Source organism: Oncorhynchus keta, chromosome 31 (genome assembly GCF_023373465.1).
Source record: "Oncorhynchus keta strain PuntledgeMale-10-30-2019 chromosome 31, Oket_V2, whole genome shotgun sequence".
NCBI classification, from domain to species: Eukaryota; Metazoa; Chordata; class Actinopteri; order Salmoniformes; family Salmonidae; genus Oncorhynchus; species Oncorhynchus keta.
This window is the reverse complement of record NC_068451.1, coordinates 9392130-9412000: the sequence shown is the minus strand read 5'-3', so window position 1 is coordinate 9412000 and position 19871 is coordinate 9392130. Positions and strand designations below refer to the sequence as shown.

General features: G+C 42.6%; 1 protein-coding gene across 3 annotated transcripts; it reads left to right on the top strand.

Annotated features, from left to right (window-relative positions):
- Positions 1–476: 476 nt before the first annotated feature.
- LOC118364352 (uncharacterized) lies at positions 477–17763 on the top strand. 3 transcript variants are annotated; one of them, XM_035745833.2, is made up of 11 exons: positions 477–570; positions 1628–1854; positions 1934–2937; positions 3332–3484; positions 4947–5024; positions 8790–8906; positions 9693–9842; positions 10062–10229; positions 15997–16188; positions 16439–16630; positions 16737–17763. In XM_035745833.2, the coding sequence occupies exons 2-11, from the start codon at positions 1683–1685 to the stop codon at positions 16839–16841; spliced, it is 2331 nt and encodes a 776-aa protein (XP_035601726.1). In that variant the 5' UTR covers positions 477–570; positions 1628–1682; the 3' UTR covers positions 16842–17763. The 3 variants fall into 3 exon arrangements, with proteins under 3 accessions (XP_035601726.1, XP_052345465.1, XP_035601727.1); XM_052489505.1 differs by lacking the exon at positions 477–570 and adding an exon at positions 1143–1519 and having other exon boundaries at positions 16445–16630; XM_035745834.2 differs by lacking the exon at positions 477–570 and adding an exon at positions 1144–1519.
- The last annotated feature ends 2108 nt before the right edge of the window (positions 17764–19871 follow it).

The following is a 19871-nucleotide window of genomic DNA, read 5'->3' as shown; positions in this document are numbered from 1 at the left end:
GTGTGTGCTTGCAAAATGCTTTCACTCTTCTCCTGGTGAATCAGACTTGTTTCTCTCTTTGAATAAATCTTTGTGATTGGTGATAGTGTATAATCTTTATATTTGACTGAATCTTAAAAATAATTACCAAACATTGGACTACCATGTTGGCACACAATCGCCCAAGCATGCAAATGTCATAGTTCCATAGATTTCCATAGATTACTGATCTGAGCAGAAATGAAAAACCGTAGGCTAAAACCGCAGAATGAAATGTAGAATGGAATGGAGCTCTGGCGCGGTATATTACCAATGACAAGTGTGCCTATGAAAATAATCCAATCGACTGCTGATTTACGGCCATTCACTTCTCAAAACAGTGGTGTAATCATTAGTCTAAACAGAGATGTTCTATTGGACAAATTCAGGTGGGTCCCTCCCCGTTTCGTTCCGTTTACGAAACGTTTTGCAACAGAATTGGCGTAATGAATACACCCCAGGTATGACTATTGACGTCAGCAAGGTAGTGCACACTCACAGCTCCTTTCCGGTGTAGGCAACTGCAGTGCGCTCGAGTTCCTGGTTGACATTGTAAGACACTTTTAAAAAATTGTTATTGTATTTCTTTACGATGTGGTCATTGGTAAAGTCATTCAAATGTAGATGGGACCCGGTTAACTTCACCGAGGAAGCCACCGGGATTAATGTTCGCGTTCAAGATTTCCCAACTTTATCTTGTTCAGAGCGTGAAACCAGATTTAATCGATCGAGAAAGATAAACCATACTTATCCAAACACTTTATGCATGCAGATGGTCTAAAAGTGGAGGCACAGAAAACAAATGTGATTTTGGCAATCTTTAAAGGAAGGATAATTCATTTGGTGAAGTCATACTGCTTAACTTGATTCAGACCGTGAACACAGCCTAGAACTTTCGTGGTTACGGACTCCGCGTTGTCGGAATGAAATGTATTTACACACCTCCGCCTCTTAAAATAGGACTGCATAGACAGGCCATTAGTTTTGGTTATAGGTTGTGTACCGCGGGCAACAGAAAGAGACGACAGCTGCTGGTGTCAGATATTCGATATCGTATAGGAATAGGCTGCTGTTGTCTTAAGTTCATTATCATAGGTACAAGCGAGCAGTGAAACGAATGGCGGGGAGATCGTGAACGTTTGCGAGGCTTGTTTTTTAGTTGTTGCTTTGACAGTTTGCGAAATGTACTGACAACGTGGTTCAAGGTCGACGTGTAGGCGGCTGTGGGTTGCAACTGTAAACACTCACAGCTCTATGCTAAAAGAGCCAACATGTTGAGCAAAACATCCACTATAATATTAAAGCGCACTGAGGCAAAGCAAAAATCGAGGCTCTACGCTGCAAGCTAGTGAGAGCAGATAACTGAATTAGGCTAAACAGCCTAGTATAATAATGTTTAATATATAAGTGGGCCAAAAGTGAAGCCAGCTCTTGAAAACCCAATTCTGACTTGGAAAAACCTATTTGAATGTCACTGCCAGCAAGTGCAATTATACAGAATGTAATTCTAAGATTAGATATCAAACCGTTATCTACACCATCATCAAAAAGTTTAGAATACATTTAGTTAAGGCTGCAGCGAATAATCTTTTCTGCTTTATTCCAACAGAATATTGAAGATCATTCTGTGGACATCAGGGGATCTTCTAGCCCCTCCGTCTACTATGTCCTCCAGAGGCAAAGGTGAGGAGTGTCTGGTGTGTGGGGGTGCCCTGCACGGCAACCAACGGCGATGGCTCTTTGGGCGTCAGAACAAGAAAGATGGTCAGCCTCAGACCCCATCAGACTCGCTGGGCAGGGGAAGTCTCTCCAGGTCTTCTCAAAGCAGCCCCTGGGGTGAGGTGTGTGTGTGTGCGCACTTCTCTGTGTATATGTGCATGTGTCTGTTCTAATGTTTTATTTTCCCACTTTGCAGGTAGCACCATGTCTCTTGGCTCCACGGTCTCTCTCTCGTCCCTTTCCTCACCTTCTAAAGCAATGGACCTTCTCTCTGTGCTGACACACATACTAGGCCAGTCCGTACCACGGGGCAGTGTGCGGGGGGAGTTCTTGTGTGGCAAATGTGTTTCAGTTCTAGAGCGGGTTTTCAAGTTTGACTCTGTCATTTCCAGGGTGAGGGTCTTATCCTCTGAGAGGCTTCAGAAGTTGACCCAGGAGAGGGACAAGGTCAGGCAGTGGGTACGCAGCGCTTACCGCCAGCGATGCCCTCAGGATTTCCGGATGAGGAGCAGCACTAGTGAGGAGGATGGGGAGGGAATGGGAAACCGAGAGGGTTACATTGAAATGTTGAAGGAGAACATGGCCCTGTCAGAGTATGAGTGCTGGTCTGAGAAATGGGACGCATGTCCATACTTCAGGAGAACGGGGAAACGATGCACGATGGGGAAAAATTGTGAGGGGTGTGATTCTCTGAGGGTGTCCGACTCCGCCTATGAGTCGGTTTGTGGGGTTCCCCGCCGCCTACCCTTCCAACCCTTTTCCCCCTTGGCTCTATCGCGGGATAAGTCGCAGAGCATGCCTCTTCATTGGTCGAGAGTGCCGTCGCTAAGCTCTAGCCCAGCGTCATTGACTGGATCCGCTCTCTCCTTACGAGCGTCCTCTCGCACTGAGTCCATCCAATCGCTGGACTCGCTGGGTTGCCGTGATCCATTTGATTTCCCGGATGATTTGTCACTCCTGGTCCTCAGAGAGTTGAAAGGTATTGAAGGAAAGCCTGTCAGTTCACCTTCGGGGAGTAAGATTCCCGTTTTGGGTAAGAGGGAAGGGCGATATTCAGGAGAGGTAGGTCAGACATCCTCCCCTGAGGTAACAAGGGTGCTGAATTTTGGAGAGCGGGAGAATGGAGGAGAGGAAGTGGACGGAGAGACAAATGACATTCTGACTGAATTGAGGGACGAGTTTATTCCACTACACAGAGAAGTGAGTTTTTTTTCTTATATTCTATCAAAATCCAGCATGCCAAATAATGATAGGAAGTGATTATAAGTAGGGCTAGGATTTTTTTCTGACGACAACACTTTGGATTCCCATAGCCTATAAATGGGCCCTTTCCCTGGTCAGGAAAATATCTCTGCCCTAAATGAGGATTTTCCGACTGGTTGCCTTGCCTGTGGTCTGTGGATCACGCCGTCTATCACGGAGTGTAAATATTTACTTAGTGGTCTGTAATATGCCATCTAGTATCTAATGTCTCGAGCCAGTGCAAAAGTCCAACTGAATATTCTCTTACTTATAAATACAGGAGTAGGACTTCAACAGAATTAAGTGACAACTTATGTCTTTCACGAAATTCCGTTTTATTATTTCATTTCAGAGCAAAACAGGTCGAGTGCACCCTGCAGTCAGACAGTTGAGAGGACAGCTTGATCAAGCCATGACACGCATCAAGACCCTAGAAACTGAGCTTAAACACGGGACCAAAACCAAACCAGAAGCTAATGTCAGTGGACCAGAGGATTGGCTTAAGGTAAGCACCGAGTAGATTATTGATTTGACATTGATTCCCCCGAGTTTAGACATTTTCAGCTGGATTCCTAGACACAAATGAAGCCTACTCATGGACTAAAAAGCATTCTCCATGGAGATTCTCCAATGAAAGCATTTATATATTTTTTTTATACCAGGACTAGGCTGTGTCTGGGAAACCGGTCCATAGTATTTATAGTAACTCAATTGAGAAAGAAAACAGTATAAATTGGTGAGCGGAATTGAAGGGTCATGATCATTTGGTTGCGCGCACACACAAGTACAACTGAGGTTGACACTCCTTGTCATGGTAATTGACTGCTGACATTTTATACAAGATAAACAGGTATATACCTCGTCAGCTGGTGCACAGCAATATAATGGCCTGAACATAGTGTCCCTAACATGCTTCCTCTTCATGTACTTGCGTGCGCACACACGTCTACAGAATCACTTGGATAGCTATGTCTTTAAGCCACGTTTGTGTTGACTAAGCACAAATAAAGCATTATGCATGGAATGATGGGTGTGTTAGTTTGGTTTGGTTTCTGGACTGGGGGGGTGGTGTCTCCTTAATGCAGGTGCACTCATATAACCACACACACACATCTCCCTGGAATCTTCCCCAACTAGTGGAGTTTGCCCTGCAGCTCAGGATTGCTTTTCATAAAGAGATCATTTACATGCTACTCAGCTGCTGAGTGGCATCTCTTGTCCTTACCTCCTTACAGTAGACTCAAGTTTTCCAACCATTCATCTACCTATGGTTCTAGCATGTCTAGGCCTCACCCCCAGCTGTTAAGGTATCTTACCTAAACTGATTCTCATTTCATGAGATTCGCGTCTGAGATTCCGATCTAGCTTGAATTCCAGTTTTTGGGATATATTAGCAAGTTCAGTCTGGGAATGGGAGCTGTAAATCCACGAAGAGCTTTGACGATTAAGAGCACCACAGAAAGCTCTGCACAAGGAAATATTTGAATTTGCCTGGAATCTGGCATTAGCTCCACCCAATCCTAGAACAATTCAAATAAGTCAATCATTGGGATTATTTGTGTGCTCTGTGTGAGGTTTCACAGTATATCAAGCTTTTGTGGTGGGGAACTTTAACACTTGGCACTTGCGGGGCAAATTTATAGGCTTATAATATATGTTCTAAATGTATTACAATAATGCAAACTGATTGCCTGCATTCTATGAAAGCATCAACTGTATTATAGTGGCATATATCACCCACAAGACACTGGCTTCAAAATGGACAGGTCTGCTGCTATAGCCTGGTCCCAAATATGTTTGTGCGGTCTTGGCAATGCCTGTGGTCATTGTCATCAGTTTGAAAGAAAACACACACTGATCTAGTACCAGGCTAGTCTGCTCTTCTATTGCTGCAACAATGCCAACCCCGTGTTGACTTAACATCCTTCATCTAAGTCCTGTGTATGTTGTGATTATGGCTTTTTCAGTTTCCGCAGAAGGACGGGGGAAACTTGCTACTGCAGAGTTTGGGGCATTCGTTGCTCAGCAAAGACAGAGTTATCCGGGTGAGTGATTCATACTGATTCTATGAGGGGAGACAATGCAGTCATGCCTAAAACACAGGGATCCACTTCACTCACAAATGAGACAGTGGCTGAGCTAGTGGAATGTTACCATCACAACATGGACACCCCAAGCTCTTAAACTCCCAGACCTAACTTAAGATGTAGTGGTTTTAGCAGATGGGAATCCATTTTCATCACAAATCCCAAACAAAATGTCTAACTCTATTAAAGTTTGTATGGGTGAGCAAACTTCCTCAGCTTAACATGTACTGACTGTTAGACAAATGGATAAATCAAATCGGTTTAATATAGAGTACCAGTCAAAAGTTTGAACACACCTACTCGTTCCAGGGTTTTTAGTTAGTTTTACTATTTTCTACATTGTTGAGTAGTAGTGAAGACATCAAAACTATGAAGTAGCACATATGGAATCATGTAGTAACCAAAAAAGTGTAGCCATCCTTTGCCTTGATGGCAGCTTCATAGTGTCAGTACACTTCAGTACACTCTTGGAATCCTCTCAACCAGCTTCATGGTGTAGTCACCTGGAATGCATTTAAATTAATAGGTGTGCCTTGTTAAATTTCAAGAACTTTAAGTTTCTTCAAGTGCAGTCACAAAACCTATCAAGGGTTATGATGAAACTGGCTCTCATGAGGACCGCCACAGGAAAGGAAGACCCAGAGTTACCTCTGCTACAGAGGATAAGTTCATTAGAATTACCACCATCAGAAATAGGAAATTAGCTGCACCTCAGATAATAGCAGCCCAAATAAATGCTTCAGAGTTCGAGTAAGACACGTCTCAACATCAACTGTTCAGAGGAGACTGTGTAAATCAGGCCTTAATGGTCGAATTGCTGCAAAGAAACCAATACTAATGGACATTAATAATACGAAGACTTGCCTGGGCCAAGAAACACGGGCAAATGATATTTGACTGGTGCAAATCTGTCCTTTGGACTGATGAGTCCATATTTTAGGTTTTTGGTTCTAACCGCTGTGTCTTTGTGAGATGAAATTGTCATACTTGAGTAAAAGTATAGATACCTTAATAGAAAGTTACTCAAGTGAATGTTACCCAGTAAAATTGTACTTGAGTTAAAGCCTAAAAGTATTTGGTTTTAAATATACAGTTTAAGTCGAATTTTACATACACCTCAGCCAAATACATTTAAACTCTGTTTTTCACAATTCCTGACATTTAATCCTAGAAGAAAATCCTTGTCTTAAGCAAATTTGCAACAACTTTGTAGGTATGCTTGGGGTCATTGTCCATTTGGAAGACCCATTTGCGAACAAGCGCTAACTTTCTGACTGATGTTTTGAGATGTTGCTTCAATATATCCACATAAATCTCCTCATGATGCCATCTATTTTGTGAAGTGCACCAGTCCCTCCTGCAGCAAAGCACCCCCACAACATGATGCTGCACCCACGTGCTTCACGGTTGGGATGGTATTCTACAGCTTGCAAGCCTCCCCCTTTTTCCTCCAAACAGAACGATGGTCATTATGGCCAAACAGTTCTATTTTTGTTTCATATGACCAGAGAACCAGAGGATTCTCCAAAAAGTATGATCTTTGTCCCCATGTGCAGTTGCAAACCGTAGTCTGGCTTTTTTTATGCCGGTTTTGGAGCAGTGGCTTCTTCCTTGCTGAGCGGCCTTTCAGGTTATATCGATATAGGACTCGTTTTACTATGGATATAGATACTGTTTCCTCCAGCATCTTCACAAGGTCATTTGCTGCTGTTCTGGGATTGATTTGCACTTTTCGCACCAAAGTACGTTCATCTCTAGGAGACTGAACGCGTCTCCTCCCTGAGCGGTATGATGGCTGCGTGGTTCCATGGTGTTTATACTTGCTTACTATTGTTTGTACAGATGAACGTGGTACCTTCAGGCATTTGGAAATTGCTCCCAAGGATGAATGACTTGTGGAGGTGTAAAAAAAATTTTTTTTCTGAGGTCTTGGCTGATTTTTGATTCTCCCATGATGTCAAGCAAAGAGGCACTGAGTTTGAAGGTAGGCCTTGAAATACATCCACAGGTACACCTCTAATTGACTCAAATGATGTCAATTAGCCTATCAGAAGCTTCTAAAGCCATGACATAATTTTCTGGAATTTTCCAAGCTGTTTAAATGCAGTCAACTTTGTGTATGTAAACTTCTGACCCACTGGAATTGGGATACAGTGAAATAATATCTCTGTAAACAATTGTTGGAAAAATGACTTGTCATGCGTGAAGTAGATGTCCTAACCGACTTGCCAAAACTATAGTTTGTTAGCGAGAAATGTGTGGAGTTGTTGAAAAACGAGTTTTAATGACTCCAACATAAGTGTATTTAAACTTCTGACTTCAACTGTACTTAAGTCTCAAAGTATGTTATTGCTAAAATATACTTAAGTATCAAAAGTAAAAGTATAAATCATTTAAAATTCCTTACAGTAAGCAAATTTACAGATAGCCAGGGGCACACTCCCAACACTCAGACTTTTACAAAAGATGCATTTGTGTTAAGTGAGTCCACTTGACCATAGGCAGTAAGGACGGCCACAAGGACGGCCACATTTTATCTTGATAAGTGCATGAATTCACAATTTGAAATTGAAATTTAACGAGCACTTTGGGTTGTCAGTGAAAATATATGGCGTAAAAAGTAACATTTTCTTTAGGAATGTAGTGAAGTAAAATTGTCAAGAATATAAATAAAGTACAGATACCCCAATTTCAAGTAGTACTTGAAATAATTGTTTACTTAAGTTACACCACTGTGTGTGGTTCCCACCGTGAGGAGGTGGTGTGGGGGTGCTTGCTGGTGACACTGTCTGTGATTTATTTAGAATTCAAGGCACTCTTAACCAGCATGGCTACCACAGCATTCTGCAGCAATACTCCATCCCATCTGGTTTGCGCTTAGTGGGACAATCATTTGTTTTTCAACAGGACAATGAGCCAAAACACCTCCAGGCTGTGTAAGAGGTATTTGACCAAGAAGGAGAGTGATGGAGTGCTGTATCCACAATCACCTGACTTCAACCCAATTCAGGTGGTTAGGGATGAGTTGGCCCACAGAGTGAAGAAAAAGCAACCAACAAGTTCTCAGCATATGTACTAAACTTCAAGACCTTTGGAAAATAATTCCAGGTGGCTACCTCATGAAGCTGGTTGAGTGTAAAGTTGTCACGGGTGGCTACTTTGAAGAACCTCAAATATAAAATATTTTGAGTTGACACTTTTTTGGATACTACATGATTCCATGTGTTATTTCATAGTTTTGATGTCTTCACTATTACTCTACAATGTAGAACATGGTCAAAATAAACAAAAACCCTTGAATGAGTAGGTGTGTCCAAACGTTTTGACCGGTTCTATGTGTATTTTTGTCACATTTATTGGTCGTGTACACAGTTTAGCAGATGTTGTAGCGGGTGCAATGAAATGCTTATATTACTAGCTCCTAACAATGCAGTAAAATGTCAAGCAGGTACACAAATAATCCATCAAATAAAATAATAACAATAATCAAGAAATCCAATTATCAACCCAAATTGTTCCAACCGTGAGTGGTTGGGGCAAACCCTGTTTTCTTAACTATCATTGTCGCAATATTTATCATTGAGACATTTGTTTAAATGCCGTTTTGGTATTCTGATTGATGTCATTTAAATGTCATTTTCTACTTACCACAATAACACATGGGACAAGCCATGTGTTATTCCATGATCAGATATTAATTTCCTGTCTTCCTGTCTGTCTCAGGAGTGCATGTGTCTGATCGGGAAGATGTGCGTTGAGGTGGGGACAGGGACAGACGTGGCTGACAGACTAACACAGGCACTCACTGACAATCTGAAACAAACTCTCTCCGACAATAAGGTGAGGGTTAAGATTGATCCCATTTTATTATGATTTGAAAAAAGCTATTGGTTTACAATAAAATCACCAAATAAACTTGTGTAGACTGTCAAAGCACGGACAATAAAATGTGTGAAAATTTCCTTATTAAATGACATTACTTAAGTGATAATGCCAGAGAAGCCGGTGTTTGGAGGATATATTGGCATGGGTGTTGTTGGGCCCGAGACTACGTTTGTTCTGTATCTAGACGCGACCCAGTCCTTCGTTCTAAATGTTCCATTACCATACTGTCTGGCAACGTTCTTATCCCTTGCTTGCTAGCTAGCCAACTACGGCTAACTTAGTCACGTTAAAAAGTGCAGCCAGAATAACAGCAAAGTATTTGCATTTGTTTCCGCTGTTTTCTAGTGACATTTATTTTGATACATCCAAAGCAATGAGCTAATGAGGTGCGATTTCTCTTAGCATAGAAAATGTGCACACTTGTCAGGAGCTAGCCAACAACACAGTAAAATGTTACTCTAAAAGAAATCTGCGAATGTCTAGATACTTTTAATAGTGGATATCAAGTTCATAAATTGCTTGACTGGGCTGATGACAGTGGATTGCGCAGTCAGATGGAACAGAGTAAATAGGCATTTTAACATCATAGATTTAGCCGGTGGCAACTTGTGGAATAGACACTGGCTGGAATGCGGTTTTATCCTATCAGCATTCAGGATTAGTTCCACCTGTTGTATGGGATATAGAACATTTCTGTACAAGGTTATTTTGCTGATGTCTTGTGTTCTACCACTTCATTAGCTAGCCCTGGAGGCTCTGCTCTCTGAGGTGAGTGAGAGGGAGAAGAGGATGGAGAGCGAGCTGGAGGCACTGAAGAAGGCCGGGAGAGACCGGGAGAAAGACCTCTCCACACTCAACGCTGTGCTCCAATGTAACCAGGACATCATCAATGTGAGTCTAATGTTGAAAGCCCACACGTGTGATTGCTGTGCTACCAATGTACGGCAGCTGCTGTAGAACACACACACCCCCACGCTCTTTCACTTGGATGTATTAACTCAAATTCATTAACAAAATTAACATATTGTGCTGGATACACTATAGTAATTCAGTCAAAGGTGTTACTAGTCATTTCTCCCATAAGGGCCCTGTTTTTCTTCTAACCCCCAGGAACTGAGAGTGGAGCTGGTTGAGAAGGAGCGAGTGCAGCGGGAGGTGCAGAAGGAGAGGGAAGTGTGGAGACAACGGGACCAGGCCCTCACAGCAGTCCTACAGGAGAAAGAGTCACTTCTCCTCTGCCTGAAGGAGGCACTAAAGAGCTCTCAGAAAGACATGCAGGTGAGGGGGATCACCTCAACCTACAGTGTCTCTATAGGTTGAATTAAATTAGGTGTGCTGTGGGACTCCTACTCTGAGACGCTTTGTGAATACAGACCCAGATGTCTTGAAAGATGGTGTTTTGATTGATTTGATTATCTGTTCGTTTGACCATTCCTGATCTAAATAGAATTGATTCCAGATATATCTCTTTTTAGTGTGCCCACAATTGTTTGTGTCAGGTTCAGTAACCAGTGCTGCATGCACTGACCTCTGTTATTCAAGTTAAAGGTGCTACATGTCCATTCTCACCCATGTGGAAGCAAGGTGAATTACGACAACTCTTTTTATTTTATTTTTTAAAACAACTCTTTCCACTCCCACACATCCCATTTCCCTGCAATACGGTGGAGAGGTTAGTGCTATCCGACATCCAAGGATCCCGGGTAGCATGGACCATGATGGAGGCTATTTTGCGTTCAGTTTCGTCGATTAACTTCAAGCAGTCAGAGATATTTCACTGCGATTTAGATGGTACAATGATTCCCTACACTATTCAGTGCATGTTTTCTCACATAAACTGAAATAGTTTTAAGGGTGTAGATTTTATGCAACTAGGAAATTACAGGGCGATTTTTCTACGTTGGCTGCTTGCCACAGTTTGCCATTGTTCCTTGTGTTTGAGTAGGAGATGACCACGCCTTTTATTGATACCGACGTTAGAGAGGAGGGGTGCAGTTTCTAGAGCTGGGCAATATGGATAAAAATCCATATCACGATAAATATTAAAAAAAAAGTTTTATAAAATGTGATAAATCGGCAATAAATATTTTGGGGGAGTAGGTACTAGAGCTGGGCAATATGGACAAAGTCACATTGAGATGAATAACTATTTTGCTTGATAACAATAAATAGATTACAATGCAATGTTCCCTCTAAGCTGCGTGTGTGTGCAGCCACACAGAGACACAAGAGATAGAACTTCACTGAGATCTCCCCTTTAGTTTGCACTATATAGATCAACGCTTTTTTTCTGTGATCGAATCAACATTATATCAGCCCCTTTTCAATGCAACAAATGAAAACAAATCGGACTTTGCAAAATTGAGTGTGATTTTGTTGTAGACAAGAGTGCAACAGAGTAGAATTCTATTGGAGGGTGTAGCCCATCAGCGGTCTTGAGCTTTTCAGTTCAGATCAGACTGCAGAGCCCTGCATCTGCACATTTGTTGATATTCTTTGTTAGTTAGCAAGTTATTAACCCAATGGGGAGTTAGTGCTTCCTACAAGAACACAAAACAAGTAGGCTACATTTCAAGCTGTCTTGGTAAAAAAGCTTATATCTAAAGGGGTGTTGTTTTTTGAGACGGGCTTGAATATGCAAATAAGCCAATAGAGGGGTAGCCTACATGGTCTAATTCTCTGCATGGTAATAATAATACATTTTATTTTCTAAAGTGGTTTCTTGCATCATACAACACAATAAAATGCAATTTACAGTCATTTGGCCCGTGTTACAGACCCGGTAAAAAAAATCATGAATTAATGTCAAGCCCTTCATAATATTTTAGAAGTCTTATGCAATGTAGGCCTGCATTGAACACCACATATAGGCTACTGTAGGCTATATCATTGAAATCATAAGCTATTTCCATGTGAAAATGTTATGGGATTCATACTGTTTTGTTGGTAGGCCAACATTATGCTGAAATAGCCACAATAGCCTATTGGCTACTGTCTAACACTGTAAGGGTACAGCCTACAGTGTTCACTGTAGACGCGTGCCAGAAGTTGCACGAAGTTCAAGTTACCGTGCCCAAAAATTAGAGGGAATGTTGCTACAACAATAAAAGTTTTAATGGACAGTTACTTTGCATTAGTGTCAGGACTCTTGACACATTTTTACAGTGCCATGTAAGTCAACTGAGTAGAATGGTAGACTAATATTTCAAAAGTAAGCTATTTATCTAACATATCCAGGGAATGCATGATTGATAAATTGATGTGAAATCCATCAAAATAGGATCCAGAATTATCAGATTGATTTTTGTCTCTTTGTGCATCTACAGTACCAGTCAAAAGTTTGGACACACTTACTCATTCCAGGATTTTTCATTTTTTTACTATTTTCTACATTGCAGAATAATAGTGAAGACATCAAAACTATGAAATAACACATGGAATCATGTAGTACCCAAATAAGTGTTAAACAAATCACAATATATTGTATATTCTGCAAGGTAGCCACCCTTTTCCTTGACTGCTTTGCACATTCTTGGTATTCTCTCAACCAGCTTTACCTGGAATGCTTTTCCAACAGTCTTGAAGGAGTTACCACTGCTTTTTCTTCACTCTGCGGTCCAACTCATCCCTAACCATCTCAATTGGGTTGAGGTCCGGTGATCGTGGAGGCCAGGTCATCTGATGCAACACTCAATCACTCTCCTTGGTCAAATAGCCCTTTCACAGCCCGAAGGTGTGTTTGGTCATTGTCCTGTTGAAAAACAAATGATAGTTCCACTAAGCGTGAACCAGATGTTATGGCGTGTCACTGCAGAATGCTGTGGTAGCCATGCTGGTAAAATGTTCCTTGAATTCCAAATAAATCACTGTCAGTGTCACCAGCAAAGCACCCCCACACCATTACACCACCATGCTTCATGGTGGGAACCACACACATGTGGAGATCATCCGTTCACCTTCTCTGCATCTCACAACGACACGGTGGTTGGAACCAAAAAATCTTCCATTTGGACTCATCAGACCAAAGGACATATTTCCACCAGTCTAATGTCCATTGCTCGATTCTTGGACCAAGTAAGTTATTGGTGTCCTTTAGTAGTGGTTTCTTTGCAGCAATTTGACCATGAAGGCCTTCAAGTAGTCTCCTCTGAACATTTGATGTTGAGATGTCTGTTACTTGAACTCTGTGAAGCATTCATTTAGGCTGCATTTATGAAGCTGGTAACTCTAATGAACGTATCCTCTGCAGCAGAGGTAACTCTGGGTCTTCATAAGAGCCAGTTTCATCAAAATAAAAAGTAAGTTTGTATCTGGGGTGGCCACCAGCTGCATTAAGCACTGCAATGCATCTCCTCCTCATGGACTGCACCATATTTGCCAGTTCTTGCTGTGAGATGTTACCCCACTCTTCCACCAAGGCACCTGTGAGTTCCCAGACATTTCTGGGTGGAATGGCCCTAGCCCTCACCCTCCGATCCAACAGGTCCCAGATGTGCTCAATGGGATTGAGATCCATGCTCTTCGCTGGCCATGGCAGAGCACTGACATTCCTGTTTTGCAGGAAATTACGCACAAAACGAGCAGTATGGCTGGAGGGTCATGTCAGGATGAGCCTGCAGGAAGGGTACCACATGAGGGAGGAGCATGTCTTCCTTGCAATGCACAGCATTGAGATTGCCTGCAATGACAACAAGCTCAGTCTGATGCTGTGACACACCACTCCAGACCATGACGGACCCTCCACCATCAAATCAATCCCGCTCCAGAGTACAGGCCTTGTTGTAACACTCATTCCTTCGACGATAAACGCAAATCTGACCATCACCCCTGGTGAGACAAGCGTGACTCGTCAGTGAAGAACACTTTTTGCCAGTCCTGTCTGGTCCAGCGACGGTGGGTTTGTGCCCATACGCAAAGTTGTTGATGTCTGGTGAGGACCTGCCTTACAACAGGCCTACAAGCCCTCAGTCCAGCCCCTCAGACAGTCTGAGCACTGGAGGGATTGTGCGTTCCTGGTGTAACTCGGGCAGTTATTGTTTGCCATCCTGTACCTGTCCCGCAGGTGTGATGTTTGGATGTACCGATCCTGTGCAGGTGTTGTTACACGTGGTCTGCCACTGTGAGGACGATCAGCTGTTCGTCCTGTCTCCCTGTAGTGTCTTGGGCGTCTCACAGTACGGACATTGCAATTTATTGCCTTGGCCACATCTGCAGTTCTCATGCCTCCCTTGCAGCATGCCTAAGGCACGTTCACGCAGATGAGCAGGGACCCTGGGCATCTTTCTTTTGGTGTTTTTCAGAGTCAGTAGAAAGGCCTCTTTAGTGTCCTAAGTTTTCATAACTGTGACCTTAATTGTCTACCGTCTGTAAGCTGTTAGTGTCTTAACGACCGTTCCACAGGTGCATGTTCATTAATTCTTTATGGTTCTTTGAACAAGCATGGGAAAAAGTGTTTAAACCATTTACAATGAAGATCTGTGAAGTTATTTGGATTTTTACAAATTATTAAGACCGGGTCCTGAAAAAGGGACATTATTTATTTGCTGAGTTATATATTTTTTGCCAGCATATTGGCCTATAGGCTATATTATTCACTACCTGGTGAAGTCGGAACTCAAAACACTTAGCTAGACTGCTAACTCTAAATATGATATTGTTGCTATATAGCCATGTGGGCTAATTGATGGGCCTCTGCTATTTTATGTATACTCAACAAAAATATAAATGCAGCAATTTCAAACATTAATAAATTCATTAGGCTTAATCTATGGATTTCACATGACTGGGAATACAGATGCCTTTTTAAAAAAGGTAGGGGTGTGGATCAGAGAGTCAGTATCTAGTGTGACCACCATTTACCTCATGCAGAGTGACACATCTCCTATGCATTGAGCTGATCGGGCTGTTTATTGTGGCTTATGGAATGTTGTCCCACTCTTCAATGGCTGTGCGAAGTTGCTGGATATTGGCGGGAAGTGGAACACGCTATTATACATGTTAATCCAGAACATCCCAAACATGCTCAATGGGTGACATGTCTGGTGAGTACACAGGCCATTGAAGAACTGAGTCATTTGCTGCTTCCAGGAATTGTGTACAGATCCTTGTGACCTGAGCCCGGGCAGTATCATGTTGAAATATGTGGTGATGGCGGCAGATAAATGGCACAACAATGGCCCTCAGGATCTCATCACGATATCTCTGTGCATTCAATTTGCCATCGATAAAATGCAGTTGTGTTTATTGTCCATAGCTTATTCCGGCCCATACCATAACCCCACCGCCACCATGGGGCACTGTGTTCACAATGTTGACATTAGTAAACCGCTCGCCAACACGTCGCCAAACAGGTGGTGTGCGGTTGTGAGGCCAGTTGGACGTACTGCAAAATTCCCTAAAACGACAGAGGTGGCTTATGGTAGAGAAATTAATATTAAATTCTCTGGCAACAGTTCTGGTGCAGTCAGCATGCCAATTGCACACTCCCTCAACTTGAGACATCTGTGGCATTGTGTTGTGACAACTGCAGATTTTAGTGTGGCCTTTAATTGTCTCTAATTAAAGGCCACATTTTTGTTCATTATGCAAGACCTCGGTTTTACCAATTTTGACATCAGATTCTGAAGTTTATCCACATTTCTCCAAATGTCAAAGTTGCTCCAAATGTGAAATTTCTGTATTGTTCCATTTGTCCTTGCACAATGTGGGGAGAGGGAGTGAGCAGCTCACTCACACAGCAGCAGACTGCGAAACAGGGACAGGCAGATACTTTTAAAGTGGGAATCGACATAATATATAGGCTATTACTGTTAACCAAATAATAGTTTTAGAACAATCTACAGGAATGTTGTATAGCAAAATCATAGAGAATTAGCAACGTACGCTTTTGTTGTCAAATAGGTCTGCATTTTAGAATGTGATTTTTGTATTGGCCCAGCTATTATATGTACTTTTTTTTAAATTACAATGCAAAAATTCTACATGTAGCTCTTTTGACTGGCTTCAGGGAGACTTTCCTCCTCATAACTTGTTTTCTTTCCCCCAGGCACTGTCAGACTCTGTGATTAGCCAAGGGGTGTCAGGAGGCGGGGCTGAGGGGGCTCTGGCCTCTCAGCTGAAAGAGAAGGAGAGCCTAGTGATAGCCTGGTTACAGGACAGAGAGGAGCACAGCGCCGCCATGTTCCGGGAGTTCTCCAAGCTCACCACCGCCCTGCAGGACTATCAGGGTATAGTGCAGGTGAGTACAAACGAGGATGGGAGAGTGGATGCTTTCACCAATCCCTGTCTTTCATATCAGTGAAGGGGAAGCCATGTAAGACTAGTAAGAGGCTCCCTCTATATACTGAGATGTGCTGTGTCTTCCATTGTTTTTTACACAATTCAGGTCATCTTCAGTGAGGTATCTAAAATACCAAGCCTATAATATAGTTTGGTCATTATAACTCATACCTTTCCTCTCTTCCCATCTTTTCCCCTGCCTTTACAAGGAGCAGCAGCAGAATCATAGTCAGACTGTGTCTTCGCTGTCAAAGCAACTCAACGACACACTCAACGACCTGAGGGAGAGCGGGAAGGAGAACAAGGAGGCACAGCGAGCCTGGCGGAGCGAAATGGATGACAAAGAGAGGGAGGAGAGGAAATTGAGGGAGAGCCTGGAGAAGAGGGACAAACTCATTGAGGTATGTCCGTACATGAGCGAGGTATGCACATACATGACTTTAGAACAGCACTAAAGGTCGGACCAAATTAACTGACTATTTTGATTTGTAAACTTGTTTTATTTAGCAAGTTCTCCTGGATTCCGAAGAACGGGATCATCTACTCAAAGAACTTCAACAGAACCTGCTGAACAAATTTGAACCCATGATTGCTGTCAAACACACATTATGAAAGACAAACAAGATAGTGAAAGAGCAAAAAACATAGAACCATGAAGGTACAATGCACATTTTATATAGAGGAGTTGCATGAACCAACATTTTCTCCACAGGTAGTTAAAAAAGGTTGTGTTTTGCACATTTGCACTAGTTGCATCTTGCCTTGGCAGGCAAGCCTTGGTTTTTCTGTTAAAACAATTAATGGCCTTTACAAAACTCTTGACTGGATATTTGTCAATAGTGATGTTATTACTCTGTTTTGGCATCATTCATATTGATGAAGTATGCTAGTAGTTAATGTCTGACATGGACCAAAGTATATTTTGAAATATTTTGCTTAAATGGTAGTACTCTGTCCATGAAATGTATCAATACAGACAGTTCAAATCATTTCATTTCCCGAGAGTTCTATTTATGCTTATTCAAAATACACTTTGGTCCTTGTCAGACCATTGATTAACTAGTAGAATGGGACATGGGGAAATGTATGAGGAGATTTGTTAATGTGTCCTTCAGGGCATAGTGTAGTGCAGCCGTCTTGATACGTGCTATCAGAAGGGGGATTATTATTGTGTTGAATCTGGACAGTTTGATGTCGCAGTTTCCCAAGAGCTTTCTTTATTGGTGTCATACTGTAAGTTCTGTGATTTTATTTTTTTCCCCCTGTGTCTTTTTGTCAGAATGGGCTATTTCTGTTCACACTGCCAATTTCTTTACAAATTAGCTACATCATTCTGCTTGGTATTGTGATTGTCATAAAGGGGTTTACATTTTTTACCCCAAAATATTTTGGTACTTTTTGGCAGGTTCAATTTTACTACAGAGTGGTTTGATACATTTATTTTGGGAAAAGGTTTAATTTGATGTCTGCCATGTTTTAAATTTTGTTTAAGTCTTTGTGAGATTGAGAAATACAACTCTCTACATGATCGAAATGATTGAATCTAGTCTGTTTTCATTGCAGGTACTTTGCTGCTAATGTCATGGATGATCAAAGGGACGTTCATGACCCGCGGGTGTCTCTTTTGCTCTGTACTTCACACTTGGAATATGATCCCCAGTAAACGGTCATGGTTAGAAGGGATCCAGCATTTGTCAGAAAGTACTTTTTGTAGGCGGTTTGGGAGAACTTACGCAGCAGGTTAGGAGAATTAACGTGGCAGTTCGTGTTAGCAATAAATATTTTGGGGGGCGTAAGTTTGGCAAAAGCTGGATCCCATCTCAACATGACCTCAGTCAACCCCACAACTGACTGAACTCTTGTCCAATCAATCACAAGCAGGACCGTGGTTTCTGGTTACCTGGGAACTGTTTTGGAGATCATATTTCAACACTAGTTTATTTGACCCTCGGAGGTTGAGGTGAACTTGTTGTAATTTAGTAACCTAATCTAAAGAGACCTGGTAATTAATAAATACAAAAGAAACGTCCCTTTTTCAGGACCCTGTCTTTCAAAGATAATTCGTTAAAATCCAAATAACTTCACAGATCTTCATTGTAAACGGTTTAAACACTGTTTCCAATACTTCAATAGTTCAATGAACTAGAAACAATTAATGAACATGCACCTGTGGAACAGTCGTTAAGACACTAACAGCTTACAGACGGTAGACAATTAAGGTCACAGTTATGAAAACCTAGGACACGAGGCCTTTCTACGGACTCTGAAAAACATCAAAAGAAAGATGCCCAGGGTCCCTGCTCATCTGCGTGAACGTGCCTTAGGCATGCTGCAAGGGAGGCATCTGTAATGCAGATGTGGCCAGGGCAATAAATTGCAATGTCTCTACTGAGACGCCTAAGACAGCGCTACAGGACGGACAGCTGATCGTCCTCACAGTGGCAGACCATGTGTAACAACACCTGCACAGGATCGGTACATCCGAACATCACACCTGCAGGACAGGTACAGGATGGCAACAATAACTGCCAGAGTTACACCAGGAACGCACAATCCCTCCATCAGTGCTCAGACTGAGGGGCTGGACTGAGGGCTTGTAGGCCTGTTGTAAAGCAGGTCCTCACCAGACATCACCGGCAGCAAAGTCGCGTATGGGCACAAACCCATCGTCGCTGGACCAGACAGGACTGGCAAAAAGTGTTCTTCACTGACGAGTCGCGGTTGTCTCACCAGGGGTGATGGTCAGATTTGCGTGTATCGTCGAAGGAATGAGTGTTACAACAAGGCCTGTACTCTGGAGCGGGATCGATTTGGTGGTGGAGGGTCCGTCATGGTCTGGGGCGGTGTGTCAAAGCATCATCGGATTGAGCTTGTTGTCATTGCAGGCAATCTCAATGCTGTGCTTTACAGGGAAGACATCCTCCTCCCTCGTGTGGTACCCTTCCTGCAGGCTCATCCTGACATGACCCTCCAGCATGACAATGCCACCAGCCATACTGCTCGTTCTGTGCGTGATTTCCTGCAAGACAGAACTGTCAGTGTTCCACCATGGCCAGCAAAGAGCCCGGATCTCAATCCCATTGAGCATGTCTGGGACCTGTAGGATCGGAGGGCTAGGGCCATTCCCCCCCAGAAATGTCTGGGAACTCGCAGGTGCCTTGGTGGAAGAGTAGAGTAACATCTCACAGCAAGAACTGGCAATCTGGTGCAGTCCATGAGGAAGAGATGCACTGCAGTAGTTAATGCAGCTGGTGGCCACACCAGATACTCACTATTACTTTTTACATTTTGACCTCCCCTTTGTTCAGGGATACATTATTCCAATTCTGTCAGTCACATGTCTGTGGAACTTGTTCAGTTTATGTCTCAGTTGTTAAATCTTATGTTCATACAAATATTTACACATGTTAAGTTTGCTGAAAATAAACGCAGTTGACAGTGAGAGGACGTTTATTTTTTTTGCTGAGTTTAAATGTAAAGAAAGAAAAGAGGCTTAAGTAAATAGATACCTGTTCAGTCAGTTCCCCTCGCCTCTGTGGCGTCAGGACCGCAGTCTGGCGAGATGATGCGGTGCACTCTAAACGACGAGCGGAACACTTGGTGTGGCAAACCGATGCAGGACGGTCAGGGTCTGTCAGACGT

Coding starts and splice junctions, on each gene's coding strand:
- LOC118364352 (XM_035745833.2), top strand. CDS start 1,683: ATGTCCTCCAGAGGCAAAGGTGAGGAGTGTCTGGTGTGTGGGGGTGCC. Junction 8,907..9,692: donor AAACTCTCTCCGACAATAAG/GTGAGGGTTAAG, acceptor CCACTTCATTAG/CTAGCCCTGGAGGCTCTGCT. Junction 10,230..15,996: donor GCTCTCAGAAAGACATGCAG/GTGAGGGGGATC, acceptor TCTTTCCCCCAG/GCACTGTCAGACTCTGTGAT.